This window comes from Acartia tonsa, chromosome 10 (assembly GCF_053477335.1).
Source record: "Acartia tonsa isolate MP-2025a chromosome 10, ASM5347733v1, whole genome shotgun sequence".
Classification (NCBI taxonomy): domain Eukaryota; kingdom Metazoa; phylum Arthropoda; class Copepoda; order Calanoida; family Acartiidae; genus Acartia; species Acartia tonsa.
The window spans coordinates 21,904,765-21,926,194 of NC_137269.1; the positions used below are offsets into that span (position 1 = coordinate 21,904,765).

Below are 21,430 nucleotides of genomic sequence, written 5' to 3' on the forward strand. Positions count from 1 at the left end.
TTAAATAATAATGACTAGTAATGGTAATAACAATATAACAATTAGATGAAGAATATGTAAATCAACCCATTTTTGCTAGGTTTTAAAAACACTTTTTAAAAGAGTTGGTCAAAAGCGGCCAACCAGGCAGTTTGAAAATTTTATGAATTTAATATCACTTTACTTTTATATTAACTAGTGGCTTTGTTCTATTTTACCAAAAAGGTAGATTTTGGGCTGGGTATTATCCAAAATTTAATAAACATATTATCTAATTCATTAGCTGAAATATTTTTGGCACGTTATATTAATACTTGATAAAACTTTTCACCAAAAATTGGATAGAAGGGGAAATTTTGTTTATCATAATGTGAGAAGTTTGAGGACATTGGACTCTATATTATACTAGTATTCAAAGTTTTATAAACATTCTCTTTCATTCGTTAGCTCAAAATTTTTTGGTTAGTTTTGTTAGTAAAGATTACCATGTCCTCACTTTTAAAAACCACACTAGGGGTAATTTTGTTAATCATCATTACGAATCAGTTAATCTTCCATTGTCTTATCCCTGAAGATTCGTGGGTTTACTAAAATAATATCTCAATTTTATTTTCAAAATTAGTTAAGTCAACGTGTGATGATCCAAAATTTGAATTATTGATTGAAAGAATTTTATGAAGTTGGTTCAAAGATTCCGACTTAAGCAGTGGAATTTGAATAGCGTGCATTGCCTGAAATTTTTACAAATTGGAAGATGTTTATTAATTTAAGTATTTGCTTTAACTATTTCTTTGCACATTAAGATTTTCAGACCATGGCCTGGAAAGAAAACGAAGTAGCGGGTTTAGTCGTATTTTCACAGTAGCTTTTGAAATGTAATTTTACTTTAGGTTATGTTAGGCCCTGCAGGGTTAGATCCTCCCGCAGGGGCTAAAATTAGGAGTAAAGCTCTTGTGAAAACGAGGAAATCCGCTACTTCGTTTTCTTTTTATGATCCAGATTTTCTTGTAAATAAAAAAGTAAGAAGGCATGCTAAATTTGCATTCTTACTCTAACCCTGCATCCCCGGAGTAAATTATGGAGAGAATTCTCAAAAATTGTTTAGTCAAAAATTGCAACAGCAGTTGATCAAAATGTAAATTTTTTTTGGCAAAAAGATTATTGCAATGTTTAGAGAGGATTGCAAAAATTTTCAGGGATTTTTAAAGGATTGTCACTTCCTAGATAAGTTGGGTATGTCCGTACGTTTGAGGGTGCTTATGTACGTCAATTTTTGTAGAAGAATATACTGTTTTTTTTTCAACATATCTCCTGTATATCTCCTGTACATTAAACCATTGATTTAAAAGTTTAAATCCTTCTAGATTGAAACCAACTAATCAAATTCAATTATGTATCTTTTTTTGTTATCTACCAATACTAAATTTAAAATAAATGGATGTTCCAAGCCAATTTCTATAGGTTTTGTTTAATATTTTCCCTTTCGACCGTAAAAACTGACTTGACTATGAATTCTAGAGAATCTTTCAGAAAATGATGTCCACTTCCTAATTACCAGGGATATCAAGGGATAAGATAATGGAAGATAAATCGATTTAAATTCACAATTATGATAAACAAAATCACTACTGAATATCAAAATAATTGGTAAAATAGTTAGGATCTGCAAAATTTTAAATAATAAATGGTGATTTAATAAAAGTTTCCAAAGTTTTTGCGCGAACTAATAAAAGAATGTGGTAATAAAACTTTGGGTACCACTGTAATTTCCAGTCCAATGTCCTCTTCCTCCCTGCTAATTACTGACTGTCTCTTGTCCTGTCAACACTTACAGGATAAATTAACTTGCAGAGGGGGGAAATTTTAAAATTCTGGGGGAAAACTTTAATAATGTTGTATTTAAGAAAACTAAAGGGATAAGACAACGGACGATTGATTTACATCCCCTCATCATGATAAACATAATAAACCCATCAGTAGATTATAATTATTGGTTGAAAATTTTGGATCAAACATCAAGATTTTATAAAAGTACCCAAAGTTTTCATCCAACGAATGAGAGTAAGTGTTTTTAAAAGCGAAGCTTTTCTATAATTAGGGTCGGTCCGTACGTCCATCCGTAACGGATAGCTTTTTTCGTTAATTTAGGCATGTTAGAATTGTCCTATCAATTTCAAATTTCGCATGGTGATTCCCTTAGTAGTTAGGTACGATTTAGAAGGCGTAGCAACTCTATAATCATTACCAAAATGCCCGTACGTCCATTTTAAACATGTTGATTTTTTTACTTTTTCAACAACAAATTTTTATGTGATCTAATCATCCGATTGATCTGCTTTTTGGTATATTGATTCCTGACACAACAAAGTATAATGTAATAAGCAAAGCAACTCTATAATCAAGTCCTAAAAATGCAAGTATTTCCATAAACATTATCCTGTATCAAGCAGTTTTTCAACAAATTTACTTACAATTTTGCTTTGACCCTTATACATTTATATTCTGATTATTCAGTTCTGACACTATACAAGTGTTAATGTATGTTTGTCCTACCGTTTCAGTGCTTCGCTTATATGGATGTTGTCATCCTTGTTTATAGTACAATGTCCCATTCCTTTCTGTAAAACTAGGCCCCTGGCCTCTTGGTTATTTGGTAAACGCTTTCCCCACCCGTTGCTAAAATCTACAAAAAATCTTAATACTTTGAAGATGCTTTCCTTAAAAGCCCAATCCATTATATCATAGACGGTGCGGTACTTACTCTAAATAATGATTTTTTTAAATAGCTACTCTTAATTCAAAATGATATTTTTTGTGCTTCGCTACTTATTGATGTCATCCTTGTTTTAAATCAAAAACCTTTTTTTAATATTATATACTTTTGTGTATACATATTTATATGTAATTTTGTCTAAAAAGGTTAAAACACTTAAAGAAGTAAAGTTCTACCAACAACATTTTAGTAAGTTAGATTAATCATTAATTAGACAAAATTTAGAACCCAGTAAAAGTGTAGGACTGATTATGACGTAAAAAAAATAATTAGCCAATGAGAGGCCACTATAAATTTTACCATTGGTCAATAATGGGCTCTCATTGGCTAATTTTTTTTTTACGTCATAATCAGTCCGACACTATTACTGGGTTCCAAAATTTACTGCAAAATTTTTTAGAAAAAAAGACAATTATCTTTTTTTCTAAAGGTGACATATCCCAATGTGAGTCCAGGCAGGCAGGCAGGCAGGGGTCAATAGGCTGTTTATTACACTAACTAGTCCTGCAAAGTTTTATAATTACGTTTTTTTAGTCGTTGACTCAACAACTTTGGGGACTATTACATAAGAGGTAATTTGTATATCATCTTTGGCGATATACACCAGTTTATCGGTCATTGTCTTATCCCTTGCTATCCCTGGAGTGCAGGTGTTATTGTAAATGAAGCCACATAAGACAGGAAATGAGAACTTTATCTTGATAGGATGTGAGGGAACTTCACAGGGACATGGGAAAGGCTAAACGGTATCATTTGATTTATGTTATTTTATATATTAACTAGCGGCTACGCCCCTAGAGGTCTCTAGGGGTACTTTAGGGGGGGGGTGGTCGACCTCTCCCTATTTACATTTCAGTTTTTAAATGAAAAAAGTAAATAAAGAATAGGGGGAAAATTTGCACCCTACCCAAAATAGTTATAAACCTTCCCAGGACCTATGAAAAGCTAAATTGTAAAGCAGAACTACATCAGTTTAGCGGTTAGCAAGATCCTTCACTACTCACAGACAGATAGGTATACGCAGACATAGATGCTAGGGGGAAGCCGCTAGTTTGTTACCTAGAGTTTCAAAACTTTCTTGTTTTGGTGGATTTTTAAATTTAAACATAATTGGCTGCAAATTAAACATTTCATTAAAATATTTTATTTATTGACGATACTACAAAGAAATACAGTATTAAAAATGTTGAAATATCACGATTTTTTTGTGTATTTAATGATACCTATATTCGAGGAAGGAAGGGAAATATGACACTGGGAAAACTTTTTAAACCTCTAGTTTATTCATCTTTATAATCCATTAACTTTTGTATTTAACAAAACAAAATTTTACTAAAAAATATAAATAATTTTTATTTTGGTTAGAAGCCTTAAAAATTAAACTTTTTCTGAATAAATTCAGTGCAACCTAAAACAAGCTTCATATGAAGCTACTCTAAACATAATCATATTTATTTGGGCATAAAAACTTAAACATTGTCATAAAATCAAAAAAAATAAGATACAAATACAGTTAAAATTACTATAACAATAAACAACCTAAATTTAACCTAATTTAGATCTGCCCGGGTAGCCATGAATAGATCACTATAGATCTGTCTACTTTGCCCAAAATATAATAAACAAAGGTATCCTGGATCTCATTAAACTTAAGAACCTAGGTAGTATCGCCAAAATAAAAATAAAGTAAAAAAAGACCAGTCACAAAAAGACAAACAAATATACTATTTCTTAAATAATAATGCTTAGGAAGAATTTGTTATATTCCCTTCTATTATCTTGTGTACCTGTCTTGTCTATCTACACATGTAATAAATTACCTTTAGAAATAGGTGAAATATTCAACTATCAATGAATGTAAATAACTTAACTTAGACATTTATATTCTGTCACATTTCTTTCAAGAAATCCTTATAATAAAGTAACAGAATGTTTGTTTGTTTGTTTGTATGTACCGAAAGATCTCACTGAACTAATCGGGTTCTCCTTAACAGCTTCTCATAGGTCCCAGGAAGGTTTATAACTATTTTAGGGGAGGGTACCACCACCCTCCCAATAAAAATATCAATTTTTTTTTTAAATTTCTCGCTTTTGCGTAGAGCCTTGAACGCAACATAGACAAATTTTTTCCTTAAATCAGAAATTTGAAATAAAAAAACAAACATTTAAAGTGCCACTAGAGGCCTCTAGGTGCGTAGCCGCTAGTAATATATATAATACAAAGCAAAACAATGTGTGTCTGTTTGTCTGACCGTCTCTTATTAGCTCAATATTATTCCTGTATTAATTTAAAGTTAGTATCCAGGGGGGGGGGGGGGGCTAGGTTAGTGTCACCTCCCTAACAGAAAAGTTGTTCTTAAACGACCAAAAAAAATTAGGGCAACGACTTCATACAACACATGATTTTGTTCCAAACGAAAACACTAATTTTCTTATTTGAATATAATTAATTACTGCATTTATCCAAAATTATCTTAATTTCAAAAGTACATAATATTGCTTTTACAATGCATTGCACGATGATGTTCCACCAAAGTTTTGATCACTTTAAAATAACTCTATTGTTTCTTTAACAAAAAGGTGCAGAAACAATTTAATGAATAACATTTGAAATAAGTTCCTAAAAAGTTTTCAAAACCATAAATTCATCAAAACTATGTTAGTTAAGAATTAAATTTGGAATTCAATCCACAAAAAAGTGATAAAATATAAATTTCAAAGATGCAGATTAAATCATTTTTTTAGTAGATTAGCTACTCTATAGTTCGAAATGTCTGTCTGTCCGTCCGTCTGTCCGTCTGTCTGTCTGTCTGTCTGTCTGTCTGTCTGTCTGTCTGTCTGTCTGTCTGTCTGTCTGTCTTTCTGTCTGTCTGTCTGTCTGTCTGTCTGTCTGTCTGTCTGTCTGTCTGTCTGTCTGTCCGTCCGTCCGTCCGTCCGTCTGTCCGTCCGTCTGTAAGAGACAAAGTGGGGGAAACGTGATTTTCTTGGCTCCTATTAAAGATAGACAGCTGAAATTTTTAGTGAAGATTCCAATGACATATGTGCATCTAATCTATACATTGTTTTGTCCATCTGTTTGTTAATTGGGGTGCTAGATCAATTCCTAGTTTTTTTGTTAATGTAATTTTCTTGACTCTTTTTCAAGACAGACGACTGAACTTTTCAGGGATTTGAAAAAATTGCATTCTACATATTTTTACTAAGTTTCATTAAGATTTGTATATTGATTGGGGTGCTAGATCCATTCCTACTTTTTAAAAGTTTTCATCATTATCTAAACTCCTCTTCAAACAACAGGAATTTTTAGGGATTAATTAAGTCAACATTCTACACATTTATATAAAGTTTTTTAAAGATATGATAATTGGTTGGGGTGCTAGATTGATTCCTAGTTTTTTATGTTTTCATGATTTTTTGACTCGTGTTTAAGATAAACAGCTGGAATTTTTAGGGATTAATTAAGTTAACATTATATATATTTTCACAAAGTTTAATAAAGACTTGCTATTGGTTGGGGTGCTAGATCGATTCCTAGATTTTACGTTTTTCTTTTTAGCTTAATGCCTCAAAAGACATACATTTTAAAAGGTTTCATGATTTATTCTATTTATGTTTTTTTAACATACTCAAAAGATTATTTTTTTCCAGATGTCTATCAATAAATTTTGAGCTTCGCTACTTATGGATGTTGTCATCCTTGTTTGTAATTTAATTTTATAAATGTACAAACAAAGAATAAAAAATTAACCATACTTTTCTAAACCAGCCATACTTCTAAATATTACTGAAATTGTTAATATCAAATTTGCTGAATTTTTAGTGGCGAAGCTACTCTATAATTTGCAATGTCTGTCCGCCCGTCTGTCTGTCCATCTGTATGTCTGTCTGTCATTCTGTTAGAGACAAAGTGGGAGAAACATGATTTTCTCGGCTCTTATAAAAGATAGACAGCGGAAATTTTTAGTTAAAAAAAATGTCCGTCCATCCGTCTGTCCGTCCATCTGTATGTCTGTCTGTCATTCTGTTAGAGACAAAGTGGGGGAAACATGATTTTCTCGGCTCTTTTAAAAGATAGACAGCGGAAATTTTTAGTTAAGATTCCTATGACAAATGCGCATTTAATCTATAAATTGTTTTGTCCATCTGTTTGTTAATTGTGGTGCTATTTAGATTGATTCATAGATTTTTTTGTTTTTGTAATTTTCTCAACTCCTTTTCAAGACAGACAACTGAAATTTTCAGGGATTAAGTAAATTTGCATTCTACATACAATGTGTTTCAGAAAAAACTGCGTTTTCCAGTTTTGGGAATCAACCAGAAGGAGCATGAAAAAAATTATTATAGGTCCATATTCTCTGTAAAAATGTACATAACATTTACTTCAGGTGTTTTTGCGATATCTCTAAAAATATGGCTGTACTGATATTTCTTTTTTTTGGCTACATGCAAAGTGCTTTTTAGGTTCTTCAGAATTTAGTTTTTTCTTTTTCTCTATTGCAAAGGCATTTTTCATAAAAATCTCTTTTAATTCGATGCGCATTTATAAATAAAACAAGTAACTTTTTAATTTATTTCAATATCTTAAAAATAAGCAAGCTATCTTAGTTTGAAAATGCCGTTAAAGTGCTTCTGATTATATTATATTAGGTTAATATGTCACAACTGTCAATCAAAAGAGATTAAGAGATTAAAAGGGGAGGGGTAGGGGGAACGGTTATGAGATCATAATTGAATCGTAACTAAAGCAAAAATAAAATTGGTTATTTATTCTTAAAAAAAAGCATTATTGAATTAGATTTTAAATGTAATTATTAGAATATTTGGTTGAGCATGCTATAATGTCGTTTTCAAGTAAAAAGAAAATTTTAATTGGACATTGTAGCCCTAAATTCTGCAAGAATAAAGCAACACACATACATTTTGAATTATTGAAGCTCTAAAAAGTGCTATATTTTTAAGAGATATTAAAACACACCTTTTATAAAATTGATCCATATTTCTATAGAGAATAAGAATATATAATTATTTTTTTCATACTCCTACTAGTTGTTTCCCAAAACCGGAAAACGCAGTTTTATTTGAAACACCCTGTATTTTTACTAAGTTTAATTCAGATTTGTATATTGATTGGGGTGCTGGGTTGATTCCTAGTTTTTTAAGTTTTCATGATTATCTCAACTCCTGTTCAAGATAAACAGCTGGTTTTTTAGGGATTAATTAAATTAAGTCAACATTTTACAGATTTTGATAGTTTTTTAAAGATATGATAAATGGTTGGGGTGCTAGATCGATTCCTAGTTTTTCAACTTTTCAAGATTTTTTTTATTCCTGTTCAAGATAAAAAGCTTGAACTTTTAGGGATTAATTTATCAACATTCTACATATTTTCATTAAGTTTAATAAAGACTTGCTATTTGTGTGGTTACTAGATCAATTCCTATATTTTACGTATTTTCTTCTTAGCTTAATGCTTTTTAAAAGGTTCTGTGATTTATTCCATTTATGTCTTTTTAACATACTCAAAAGATTATTTTTTCCAGATGTCTATCATCAAATTTTGAACTTCGCTACTTATGGATGTTGTCATCCTTGTTTTAATATAATTGACAAATAGAATATGAGAAACCTGTTAGTATTAAATATTAAATATCATAAAAAATATTACTAAATTTCTAAATGTATATTTAGTATTGAAATGCCTGTTTACAAATATACAATCATTTTATTTTATTCTTTAATAGTGATCTTTTTTAATTTACCTTTTATACCTTGGTTTTTAATGGTCTCCATAGGTATTGCTGGAAACATTGTTTCTCTTGTAGCAATCTATTTTGTTTACAGGTATGTTTTTTGTACATATTTTTGTTAATTAATCCTTTAAGATGGAGTTAGGGATATTTTTTCTCTGTAAAAGATAGAAGGCCAGATTTAATTGACATGGTAATTTGAAAAATTTTTGATTTAAGTCATTAGTGTGTCTGATATAAAAATCAAGTTAATTTTTTGAGATATTTGAGTAGGTTCATTCATATTTCTACTATTTTCTACAGTTTTGACTTTTCTCTCCCTACTGTGTTTAATGTAAGGTTGTTTGCAGTCTTGCTTTTCTTCATAACAAAGTGAAATATTTACACACTAACTCAAAATTTGCACACTTTAAAATTAAGGTATCTAATTTATTAGTCTAAGTTTTCTAGTTTGACCATCTTTATTTATTCAAAACTTTTTGATTCAGATACTATGGTTGTTTACCAACAAATAAGAAGACCATATTGACTTTCATAATGCAGCTTCTCATGATTATAACAGCATTTGGTATTCTTCATATAACAATTGGCTATGTCATCATGCTAATTATACCTGGCACGCTTCAGATCTGGTTGGATAAATATCCGAGTATAGTTTGTAGTTTTTACACTGTTCATGGATATGTGGTTGTGGCTCCATGTTTAATTTTTCTTCTAGCATTCAAAATTTATCTTCACTTAAAGCCCCTAGTGTATCTGGAAATGAATCATGAAAAACTTATCAAAATCATAATTATTATTCATTCACTGATATCAATTATTCAGTTATATCTTATGTTTAACCAAAGTGGTAATCTGTGTGCAAGACAAAAAGCTAATGAGTTAAAATTAATTTACAAATTTGATGTGAATTTGGATAAGTTATCCTTTTTTTATCCTTTAAGTGCATATAATGGACTTTTAATTGGAATATTTGAAATTTTGTACATAGCTTTAAAGGTGAAGCAATGGAGAAGGCAACATAGAGCATTGGTTTATCCAATTCCTCAGGTATTGAAATATTTTAACACCTAAATTTAAAATTTTTAATTTTCAAAATTATAATACTAAACTAGAGCCTATTTTTGAGTAAAAAGGGTTAAAATTTGTATATTTTTATTAATTATTTAAATCCTTAATATCAATGTTGAATTGAATAAATGATGTAATTAGGAGTATAAAGAGCATTAAAAAAAATCCTGTCAATCTAAATTGTATGGTCAATTATCTTTTGTGTCCTCATCTCTTACTTTTCTTCATAAATCAGATAATTTTCAAATAATTTATTGCAGGTCAGAATTAATTGTGCTGTAACTGAAAGTAACAACGTACCGGGTATGTTTTAGATTATTATACACTGTGGGCTAGAATTGAATCAAGACAAAAGTAAGTGCCGAGCCCTGGGGCCTATGTATGGTGAAAAAAGACATAAAACCATGATGATTCCAGGTAAAACCAAAATATTTCAGAGGGGGCTTTTTGAGAAAATTAGATTTGAAAATTTCAAGTTCAATTTTCACCCCCTAGGAGATGCCGCATATTCATGACAAGAAAAGCAAATATTATTTATTTTAAATTTTGAACAACTTTGATTTTATAAAGTTCTTCATAAAACCACTCCTGAAGGGAGTTAATAAATGGCCATTTTTATCACTTGCTTTGCAAAGGTCACGAAAATTCAGCCTAAAATAAATCATACATAGAGAGGTTTTAAGAAGGACTTCATAAAAGCAAAGTTGTTCAAAATTTAAAATAAATAATATTTGCTTTTCTTGTCATGATTATGCGGCAACTCCTAGCGGGTGAAAATTGAACTTGAAATTTTCAAATCTAATTTTCTCAAAAAGCCCCCGCTGAAATATTTTGGTTTTACCTGGAATCATCATGGTTTTATGTCTTTTTTCACCATACATAGGTCCCAGGACTCGGCACTTACTTTTGTCTTGATTCAATTCTAGCCCACAGTGTATAGCTTCAAAGAATATAATCATTGTAAATCTTACTTGAAAAAGGCAAGATGTCTGTCTGTACTAACTACTATACCATTACCACACTCATTTTCAAAGAGACTTATCAATTGACCTCATTTGATGTCTTTTGTAGCAACGCCGTTTTTATCTACTTTCGGGGAGAGAACGTCTAATCCCAAGAGAAATCACTCTTATAAAAAGCATCACCCCCAAACTTTTTTAGATTTTTGTTATTAGCACTAAAATATAAATTGATGGCTGATCTTTCCATCCAATCTTGAATTTCCTAATTAGAATCTAGAGCTATATTATACAAGTATTTACTGAGAAGAAGTGACATAGTTTTTTAAACATCCTTTTATGCCTAGGGTTGCCTGAAGTAGTGGTTCATGCTGCTTGGACACCTTCTACCACTGAAAGACCTGTGAGGTCAAGCAATCAAACACAAACATCTACAGACAACCTCACAAATACTCTACTATCAGTAAATATTACAATAGTGTTTGGTATTGTTGCAACAATATTTATTCTTCTAAAATATTACTCAGATTCCAAGGACAATTTTATTCTTGTTTTGATTCATAAAATGTTAAAAAAATTGCTAGAAATGGTGGCACCCCTGTTGTGGCTTCTTAGATCTGATGGAATATCAGAATATACACTCAGAAAAATAAGAAACATTTTCAATAAAAGTTAAAAAGAACTTTTGTCAGAAATATTAAATGAACAGTTTTAGTATAATATTACAACTTGTAATTTTCTTTTAAATATGATTATAAATATTCAAATAAATGTTTTGAGATAATTGTTTTTTAATTTTCAACTTCAGTGCCATTTTAAGACAAATGACAAATTGTTACATGATCTTTTGTTGCTAGGTTTATATACATTTATTTTATATGTTTGTTTTAACCAATGATTGAAAACAGGGTCAATTAATTTCATCGGTAGCACAGCTAAGAAAGTACATATTAAAGATATATTTAAACTGGTACCCTAAAAACAACAAAAAAGGCATTTTTTCTAAAATGAAAAGCTAAAGCTAGATAGTTTTTATCAAACTAAGTATAAATTAAACAGCTAAGTATAAATCTCCCACAAACTCAGAATTGATGAACAGACAAGGCAAGTTATAGAGAGGCTAGTTGTAGAATGTAGATCTAATATGTCAAAGATAGGAAAAGAGGGGTTGGAACATTTTAGATAAATGTTGAAGTGAAAGACATGATTGGGGAACATTAATTTCACAAATATTGAGGGGAAATATAGGACATCAAGTAGTTGAGTGTTTATGTATAAAGATTCGCGTTGATCTATAATACAAAGTACCTTGATGTCTGTACGTCTGTCTGTCTGAAGCTTAAGATCTCGGTAACCGCTGAACCGATTGGGCTCTACACTTCAGGGAATATACCTACTGGTCCTGTGGGGTTTTTATGCTATTTTTATGTATCCCTCGCCCAAAAAAAATTCCTCTCAAATTTTTGTTGTATTTTTAAAAGTGAAGCTTTTCTATAATTATAGTCTTTTCGTTAATTCAAACAGGTTAGAATTGTCCTATCGATCCAAAACTTTGCATGATGATTCCTGTAGTAGTTAGGTACAATTTAGAAATCGTAGCAACTCTATAATTAATGAATATCCGTACGTCTATTTTAAACATGTCGATTTTTAACTTTTTTGACAACAATTTTTTGTATGTTAAAATTATCCGATATTATCCCATTTAATAACAAGAAAGTGATGATACAAAAATATTTGTTTGAAACAGAAAGGTTTATTTAACAAGTTAATCTCCAAATTCTAAAATTATTGACATTTTTCATTTTAAATAACTATTATGCATAGATAAATTATTGTTATAAACAAATTGACATAGAATATTGTACGTTTTCCAAACCTTAATCCCTAAAGGTCCGAAAATTCTAACCCCCCCCCCCTAAATCCAAAATAGAGAGGGATGTAATTGTCTATTTATCGCAAGGTGATGTAATAGTTATTTCTCGTATCGTATTATAAACGGCTTTCCGCGGATATAGAATGTACAATTATAAGATTAAAACTAGTTTTTTTTTTTTAGCCCCGTGGTGCCGAAGGCACCGCCCAGGTTCTACGAAATACCAGAAAAAAAAATCGTTTTACCAGAAAAGTGGTAAAGCTGGTCAACCTGGTAAAATATACCAGTTTCGTGGTAAATTTTACCAGCAAAAATTTTAGCCAAAAAATTAGTCAAATTTTACCATTTTTTTTGTAAAATTTGACGAAACAAAAAAACCCGTTTTTTGTGTTTTAAATTAAAAACAGCTCTTCATAATCAGTTGTAGTACTTTAAAATAATGACTTCTATACAATGAAGCCTAAATTTAAATTTTTTTTTTTTTTTTTTAATTTTACCACTTTTGGAAGTTTTACCAAAAATGTGGTCAATTTTACAACTCTATTTTTCAGGTTAAGTCCGAATTTTCGGACTTAGACAAAAAAACGCAATTTGGTCAATTTTTACCAAAAAGTTAGTAAAATTTGACAAGGTATTTTTTTAGGCTAAGTCCAGATTTTTGGACTCTGACAAAAAAAATGAACTTGGTAAAATTTGACCAACTTTTTGGTAAAAATTGACAAGGTAAATTTTTAGGCTAAGTCCAGATTTTTGGACTTTGCCAAAAAAAAAAACTTGGTAAAATTTGACCAACTTTTTGGTAAAAATTGACAAGGTAAATTTTTAGGCTAAGTCCAGATTTTTGGACTTTAACAAAAAAAAAACTTGGTAAAATTTGACCAACTTTTTGGTAAAAATGTTTACTTTTTATTGAATTTTTTCGCATAAAAGAAGCTAACTTTTTTTTAAAACCTTGAAAATTATTTCATCATTTCTTTTAAAACATCCTCCCGCATCGTCAAAAATATATCAAATTTAATATTTACTTATTTGAGCTAGCTTCATATGAATTAAAATTAAAAGAAAAAAAATCCAGGGTGTGTTTACGCAGATGTGCCGTGTGCATTTGAATTTATCGATTTTTCATCTTTAATATAAATATAAGCTTTCGTATATTCCCCTGAATGTTTCTAAAAGAAAGACAGAGATTTCGAATTATAGAGTAATTTCGCTACAAAACTTATATTTTTAAGTTTTGAAATTTATGGCACCTCTGTGCGCGCATGCGCACTATTGATAAGCTTATGATTATTTGAATATAGAGTGCCAAAAATAATTATTAGTTTTGATTCAATTTAATCAAATATTTTGAATCAAGAAGTAAATTACTACTCAATTTTCTCTAAATATTTAAATTTGTAGAATTTACAAGGAAGATTTTTTTTAAGCAAGATGTTTAAAAATGTGGCAAAATTGTGAAACAACAATGTTTCATGATTTCTATATTTATGTTGTCTTTGCCAACCGGAAATACCACCGAGATGGGTTTTTAAAAGATGAATGCCACATTTTTTCGGCGTTTTTTAGACATTGATTGATTGAACGTTGACGATAGAATTTCAAACAGAGTATATAACATAAAAATACTGAATTTTAAATTATTTTTTTAGCAATTTTTCTAATGTCTAACACAGCTCTAAAAAGATGCATTAATTAATATGCAGCAAAAATGGATTGAAGATAATCTTTTTTTTTTCTATGAAGGCCGTACCATCAAAAGCGAAATAATTAAATAAATCATTGTATACTCTTTTAGATTTCGCGAATGTCGCGCTTGTTATTCATAGCGTAAAAAATGTCGAAAAAACGCGGCAATATCTTTTAAGAACCCGGCCGGAAATAGATTCATTATATGTTCATATATGGTTAACAACTATATATATATTTAAATATTTTTTTTTAATATTGAATGCACTATATTTTTTTATATTCTATCGAATATATATTTTATATGTCATTACAAAACTATATTACATTTAATATTAACATTAAAAAAAAAACATCAATTTAAACTTTCGTAACCCTGTATTGGCTTCAGAAGTACAGTTCTACAGAAACCACGGTGCACGCTTGAGCTAGCATCACCAGCATGGCTCTGCCTAGGCTTATAATTAGAAAGGCCAGGGTATTATTAGTGGTTGAAAAGTTTGTACATTATTATTACAGGTATTGTGTCTTTAAAGGGACTGTGAACGTAAATTTTTCTCATCTTAATATCAAATCTTAACATTATCTTATTCATAATATCTCACAGATAGAGCAAAACGCGCTTTTGTTTGCTTAAAAAACGGCTTTTTCCGACGATTTTTATAAGGTACAGGGAAAGGAAGAAATTTTCCGTATTATATAAAATGTCCATTAAATTGATTTTTTGGTATTATCCTCTTAGAAATTTTTTTTTCAATATTGAAAATTTGAGTACCCCCCCCCCCCCCCCGACAGCGAACTATGAACTCTGGCCGCAGCGCTCGGCTCCCTAGCCTGCCTAGCCGCAGCGCTCTGCCCCCTTGCCTGCCTAGCCGCAGCGCTCGGCCCACTTGCCTGCCTAGCCGCAGCGCTCGGCTCCCTAGCCTAAAACCTAACCTAACCTAAAATAGTTGTTCGTCGGTAGTCGGGGGGGGGGGGGGGGGGGGTACAAAATTGAAAAAAATTGAAAAAAAAATTTCTAAGAGGATAACGCCGATTTTTTCTCCCATTATAGCTAAAATTAAACTTTTTCACATGGTACAGAAAGACATCCTGTTAATTTTATTTAAGAAATAGATATTCCTAATCTAACAATAATTTTATTTTGGTCAGGTTTATGGTAATGAATGTAAAGATGGACGGGCGAACATGGGAGCAGTTACTCTTTATCTTGCTGCAGATAACTCAACTCACCCTCACAGAAACACCACCAAGACGCAGGCACATAGATAATTATTATAGAGAAGTTACGATTTTCTTTAAGTATTTAAGAACAAATTCACTAGCATTTTGCTTGTAAAGAAGAAGTAATGAAATTAGTTTGTTTAGTCAGCACACTAAATCTAAAATAAAGAAAAATTGATATTAATGTAGTTTTGACCTAAACAAAGAGTTTCCAGTATGGCTTTGAAACCGATAAATATCCCCTGGATTAAAAATGGTTCTGGGCCATACTGAAAAATTACGTATTACAGACAATTTTCTATGAACAATAGTCTAGAAATTATATTATCAATACCAGCTTTGTTAGGCCAGTCCTTTGGCCCCTCGGGGCTAACAAAATTGCTATTGATCTGAAAATTTCTCATTTTACCAGTCGCGGAAAGCTGTCTATAATACGACGCGATAAATAAAATCAGAGACAAAAATACCATTTTTAGATAAAAAGTATACTTTATACCTACCTACACACTTAAATAAAAATAGCCTATTTATATTTAATTTGTTCTTGGATCTTTAGTTAATAGTTATCTATGCTTATCAGGGAGGACACCCTTGGAGGAAGGTTGACCCAGGCCATCTTCCAGACCCTCATTGTCACATGGATCAAGGCTAATCTCTATGTTGTTGTGTCCTGTGAACTTTGGGATCAGTTTCTAGAGGTAATGTTAGCTATACTATAATTAAGATAACCTGCAGAAATAGATATTTTATTACTTGGATGTTACACTAGATTTTTATTTTCTCTAATAAAGTAAAACTCCCAGTGGGCTAAAATGACGATAACCCTAATTCGCCCCCTTTACTCCATTCCGTCCCGTCCTACTGGATAAACAAACTGACCATTGAATGAGTTTCATGTTAGCAACCTAAATTGACTTCAATTTTTCCACTGTCATCAATATCCATGTATATTCTATATCCATTCCATAATGTTTTATTTGTTCTACAGTACAGGAATCAGATCTATTTGCCAATCGTCCTAAAGACAACCAATGGTTGATTGTACGTCAAGCTTTTAATTTTAAGAGGGATAAAATGAGGGATTTCAAAGGTTTGAGGTTGGTAATCTAATATATTTTTTTTTTAATTTTGAAGGGAAACAAATAAGGGGTTTTACGGGTTGAGTGGAGTTAACACCCTTTAAGCCCCACCCTTTAAAATCTGTATCAAGAATTAAAAATGAAGTTTGGGGACGAATTTTTGCTTCATTAATTTAGATGAATTATTTTTCCACCAACTTTTCTACTTGTCAAAATAAGTTCGTTTGTTTTAGGTTTTGAGTGGACTAACTTTATGGGAAGAATTAATCCGGGAGTGGTTTAAGACTATGGAAACCCTTACCAGAGTGTTAGCTAGACAGGTATATTATTTTTTTAATGTTTTTTCCATTAAAGTTTATAAAAATAATCTATATATTATTACTGGGATGTTGTACCACATTTTCATTTACTCTGATAAGGAGATGCTCACAGCTGGCTAAAATAAAGATACCCCCCTTCTTTAAACCCAATCCTTACCCTACTACTGGTTGAACAAACTGACCAATAAACGAATTTCATGTTAGCAAGCTAAAATAACGACAATTTTTTCCCCCTGTCGTAATATCCACGTATATTCTACATTCATTAGAGTAGGTGGTATTATCCTTTTAGAAATGTAGCGCTCGGCTCCCTAGCCTGCCTAGCCGCAGCGCTCGGCCCCCTTGCCTGCCTAGCCGCAGCGCTCGGCCCACTTGCCTGCCTAGCTGCAGCGCTCGGCTCCCTAGCCTAAAACCTAACCTAACCTAAAATAGTTGTTCGTCGGTAGTCGGGGGGGGGGGGGGGGGGGGGTACAAAATTGAAAAAAATTGAAAAAAAAATTATAATTATAAAGATGTAATTTTGTTAATAATCATTAATGATGTGGATCAATTTATCGGGGATTGCCTTATCCCTTTAAATCCTTGAAGTTTTACCAACAAAATTCCGTTTGTCCCACTGTCTTATTTGAGAGCTTTACTCTCATAAACGTTATCATTGTTATTTTGTGGAAGGGAATTATGTTTTTTGTAAACGCGAAGCTTTTCTATAATTAGTGTTGGATGGCCGGTCTGTATGGACGAAACTCATAGCTATTATCATTAATTCAAGCATGTAGGAATTGTCCTATCTATTTCAAACTTGTTACCTACTGATTATTTTGGTCTAGCTAAAAAGTATAAGGTTTCTACTTTTGTCGTATTTTTTTAGTTTCATACCTATAGTTTTTGATTATAACAAATTCTTTTATTTAGATTGTAAAGAAACAAGACCTCAGATCAGCATTTGAAACATAGGGGGCAGTTGAAGAAGTAAGTTACAGAAAAGTTTCGCAGCTTATATTTATCTTTGTAGATCTGTATAATAATACAAACAATATTTTGGTTTCTTTACAACAAAATGGCTGGGTGTTGCCACCCCCTTAAAAGTCAAGGCTTGCCTTCACCTTTTCATTACTTGAATTTTTTGTTTGAAACTTTCACTACTGCTTTTAGTTAGGTTTAGGGAGATCAAGAAGGGTTTAGAATATTCCACAAGGGTAGGAGGTATTTTTAAGTTATAGGGAATTGTTTTGATTTATTTTTACCTTATTGTTATTAAACAAACTTCAGGTCTTGAAGTTATTTTTACTTCACTTTATTTTTTAAGGAAATGAACGGTACATTATATGCCGGTGAACGGCTGAGAGTGGAAATATCCCGGGGACGAGGCAGGGGACGTGGAGGCGGTGATAGAGGACGCGGAGGTGATAGGGGGCGCAGTTCTTACAGAGGTAGAGGCCGGGGTGGGGGCGGGGATAGGTATGAAAGACGCAGCCCCCCACATTACTCTAGGAAAGTTTTTGTTTTAAAAAGTAAAAGTTAGAAAATCTTTAGGTAGGCTTATTTATTAAATGTAACGTTTAAAAGCAATGCATTTTTTGTAATTTCGCCATGGACTGACGTACAGTTTTGTTATAAAGTTGCTGCGCTAATAAAACAGCAGTACCTAAGATAAAAAAATTTAAAATTAATCTTCCAAAATACTTACTAAAAATAATCGAATTTTTTTTTTCAAAATGAAAACATTTAAAAATAACAGAGGTGGCTCTAGAGGAAGGGGAGGTGATAAGGGTGGCTTTAGAGGCAGAGGCCGTGGAGGGGACAGGGGTGGTTTCAGAGGACGTGGTGGCAGAGGGGGTGGTAGATCCCCTCCACCAAGGTAAAATTTTAAATTTTAAGATTAGTTTAGATATTGCTAGCGGCTGCGGCCCTAGCATTTAGGGGCTCTGTATTAAAAAGGATAGATAGGGGACAGAAATATAGTCTAAAACCATTCCGTGTCATATGAGAAGCTTTCCTACCTATAAAGGAGAACTCAATCGGTTTAGTAGTTATCGAAATCTTAAGCTAAAGACAAAGAACCTTTTTACTTTAAACAATTTATTATATAAACAAAATATATTAGTGTAATTTCCAAATTTGCTAACTTTAAATGCCTACCATCTCTTTTATTGCTTTATTAAAGATTTTCTAAAATTACAATAACTTTCCTACCTAGATATGCTCTTTTTTATTAGTTCTTCCCTTTTCTACCAATCAAAAAATTTTAAAAACCTTTTTTTTAATGAATTTTAACTTTTTAAGTAAATTATTTTTATTTTTTCAGGTATGAGAGGAGAGATGGCTACGGACCCCCCTCACATTACTTCACAAGGGAGGCACACCCCAGGGGCGACTACTCCCCTCCACAACAACGTTACAGAGGCCCCCCACCGCCAATGAGGGATATGTCGCCACGAGGACCCCCCCCGCGGACCTCCTCCCCCCCACCACAGAGAATATTCCCCGTCACCCAGGAGGGGACCTCCCGGTAGGGGCCCACCACCCAGGGATTACTCACCTGAACCAAGAGGTCGGCCACCCCCAAGGTAAAATCAAATTTATATCAGGGATGTAAAGGGATAAGTCAATGGCCGATAAACTGATGAACATCAACATCGATGATACATAAAATTAGTGGTTAAAAAACTAATGAATGGGTTATTAAATGATTTAAGACGAAGTAAAATATTGTTTAAGTTTAAAAAAAGATTGTACTAAAATAATTTACGTTTCTGTAGACACAACGGGAAACATGGTTCTTATGGGATAGGACAAAAGACGAAGTATTGAAATTAAATCAAGATTTACCTAATAAAAATTAGGTACTCAAAGTTTTTGAGTTGACGAATAAGTAAACTTGTTTCTGAAACTTTGGATACCATTATGATATTTACACCATATTTTACCCTCCCTGCCTGGGGTTTAGGTCTAAATTTATCTAATATTAGTACTTGTTTGGGACAGGGATCTAAAGGGACAAGACAATGGCGGATAAATTGATGTACATCAGCAATGATGATACACAAAATTACCCCTTCTGTGGAGTATAATTAGTTGTTGAAAGCTTTAGACACTTAACTTGATTAATCAACCATTCAAAATTCAATAAAAGTCCCTAGAGTTGTTAAAGCAACGAAGAAGAAAATAAAGCTTTGGGGACTAGTGTAATAAACAGTCCACTTCCTTCCTTCATTTAATCCTCCATAACTTAGGACCCCGCGTTCCACGACTCCATACGCCACGTGAAGCATATAATCAGTAATGCCGAGTAGTATGGACACAGCATGTTCTTGTTAGCCAGGGATGTTGTTACTGCTTATGTTTTCCAGGTAAGCTTTCCCTTTATTTTTTCTCGTTCTGCGTTTTCAAAGATGTTTAGTTAGATAAGTTTGCTGATTTTTTTGCCACGTGTCAAGATGCCTGTAGGAAATGAATGAGGGGGGAGAGGGGGAGTCGAACCTACACACTTTTATTTTTGCTTTCAAAAGAAAAAATTTAGGTGTGAGAGTAAGGGGGGGGGGAAGTTCTGACACATTTGCGTAAACAGCGAGTATAGGCTTTATCTTTGGGACGGACAGACAGACATCGTTCTACTTTGTATTATAGATTAGATATTTAGTAGGGAGGGATGGGACATTGGGCTGTAAATTACACTAGCCCCCAAAGTTTTCAAATAACATTTTCTTATTCTTTGGCCTAACAACCTTGGGTACTTTTATTGATTTTTTTATTGGTTGGTTCATTAAGTTGAGTGTCCTAACATTTCAATCACTTATTGTAATCTACAGAAGGGGTAACGATGTGTATCATCATTAGAGATGAACATCAATTTATCAGCCATTGTCTTATCCCTTTATATCCCTGTAATTATCTAATTAACTAATGAGCAATTTTATTCCAGGTTGAATATCAGTGATACGAGGTCGAATGGGGCCGGTGCCCAGCAAATCCAGGAGGTTGCGCAACAGTTTTCGCGGCCAGAGCAGTAGAATCAAGAAAAATATGTTTAAGTGTTGTTTCAATCAATAAAGATAAAAATGAAAACAATTTTTTTTTATTTTTGCGATTTATACCTACAAGCGATGTTTTTCTATAATTAAGGTCGTTTTTTACCACTTTCTCGTGATTTTTACCACCCGTTTTTACCACAATTTTTGGTAAATTTTTACCATATTTACCCTATTTCTGGTAAAATTTTACCAATTTAGGGCAAAAATATTACCAGGTGTTGAACAGTTTTACCACTTTTTCGGTAAAATCTTACAGAAATTTGCGGTAAGATTTTACCAAAAAAGTGGTAAAAATTGGTCAAAATCTGGTATAAATTTGCGTCCTAAAATGGTAATATTTTACCGGAAATCTGGTAAAATTTTACCGATAATTGTGGTAAAAATCGCTGGTAAAAAGCGTCTCGGAGTACCACAAAAATTGTTTTTACCACGGTTACGGTAAAATTTTACCACCTTTTAAATCGTATAGGCTGGTAAAATTTTACCATAAAAGTGGTAAAACCTAGGTGTTTTTATGGTATTAATTAGAACCTGGGCGGCTAAAAAAACTAGTTTTAATCTTATGATTGTACATTTCTGTATTCGTAGAAAACTGGATATTATACGATGCTAGACATAGTTTTTTCGTATGAATGAGAACCGGTTCCTAACCACCGGATTCGAATGAATACGAGAATAGTTATTT

General features: G+C 32.1%; 1 protein-coding gene and 1 long non-coding RNA gene across 3 annotated transcripts; both read left to right on the top strand.

The window, feature by feature from the left end:
• The first annotated feature begins 14,372 nt into the window (after positions 1–14,372).
• LOC145329645 (uncharacterized) lies at positions 14,373–19,276 on the top strand. 2 transcript variants are annotated; one of them, XM_080173981.1, is made up of 7 exons: positions 14,373–14,506; positions 15,244–15,351; positions 15,896–16,013; positions 16,628–16,714; positions 18,021–18,203; positions 18,451–18,572; positions 19,020–19,276. In XM_080173981.1, the coding sequence occupies exons 2-7, from the start codon at positions 15,248–15,250 to the stop codon at positions 19,225–19,227; spliced, it is 822 nt and encodes a 273-aa protein (XP_080030107.1). In that variant the 5' UTR covers positions 14,373–14,506; positions 15,244–15,247; the 3' UTR covers positions 19,228–19,276. The 2 variants fall into 2 exon arrangements, with proteins under 2 accessions (XP_080030107.1, XP_080030106.1); XM_080173980.1 differs by having other exon boundaries at positions 14,491–14,610.
• Positions 19,277–19,927: 651 nt separating this feature from the next.
• Positions 19,928–20,779, top strand: LOC145329646 (uncharacterized). The gene is made up of 2 exons (XR_013883010.1): positions 19,928–20,064; positions 20,637–20,779. It is a non-coding gene; the product is annotated as an uncharacterized LOC145329646 (long non-coding RNA).
• Positions 20,780–21,430: the final 651 nt, after the last annotated feature.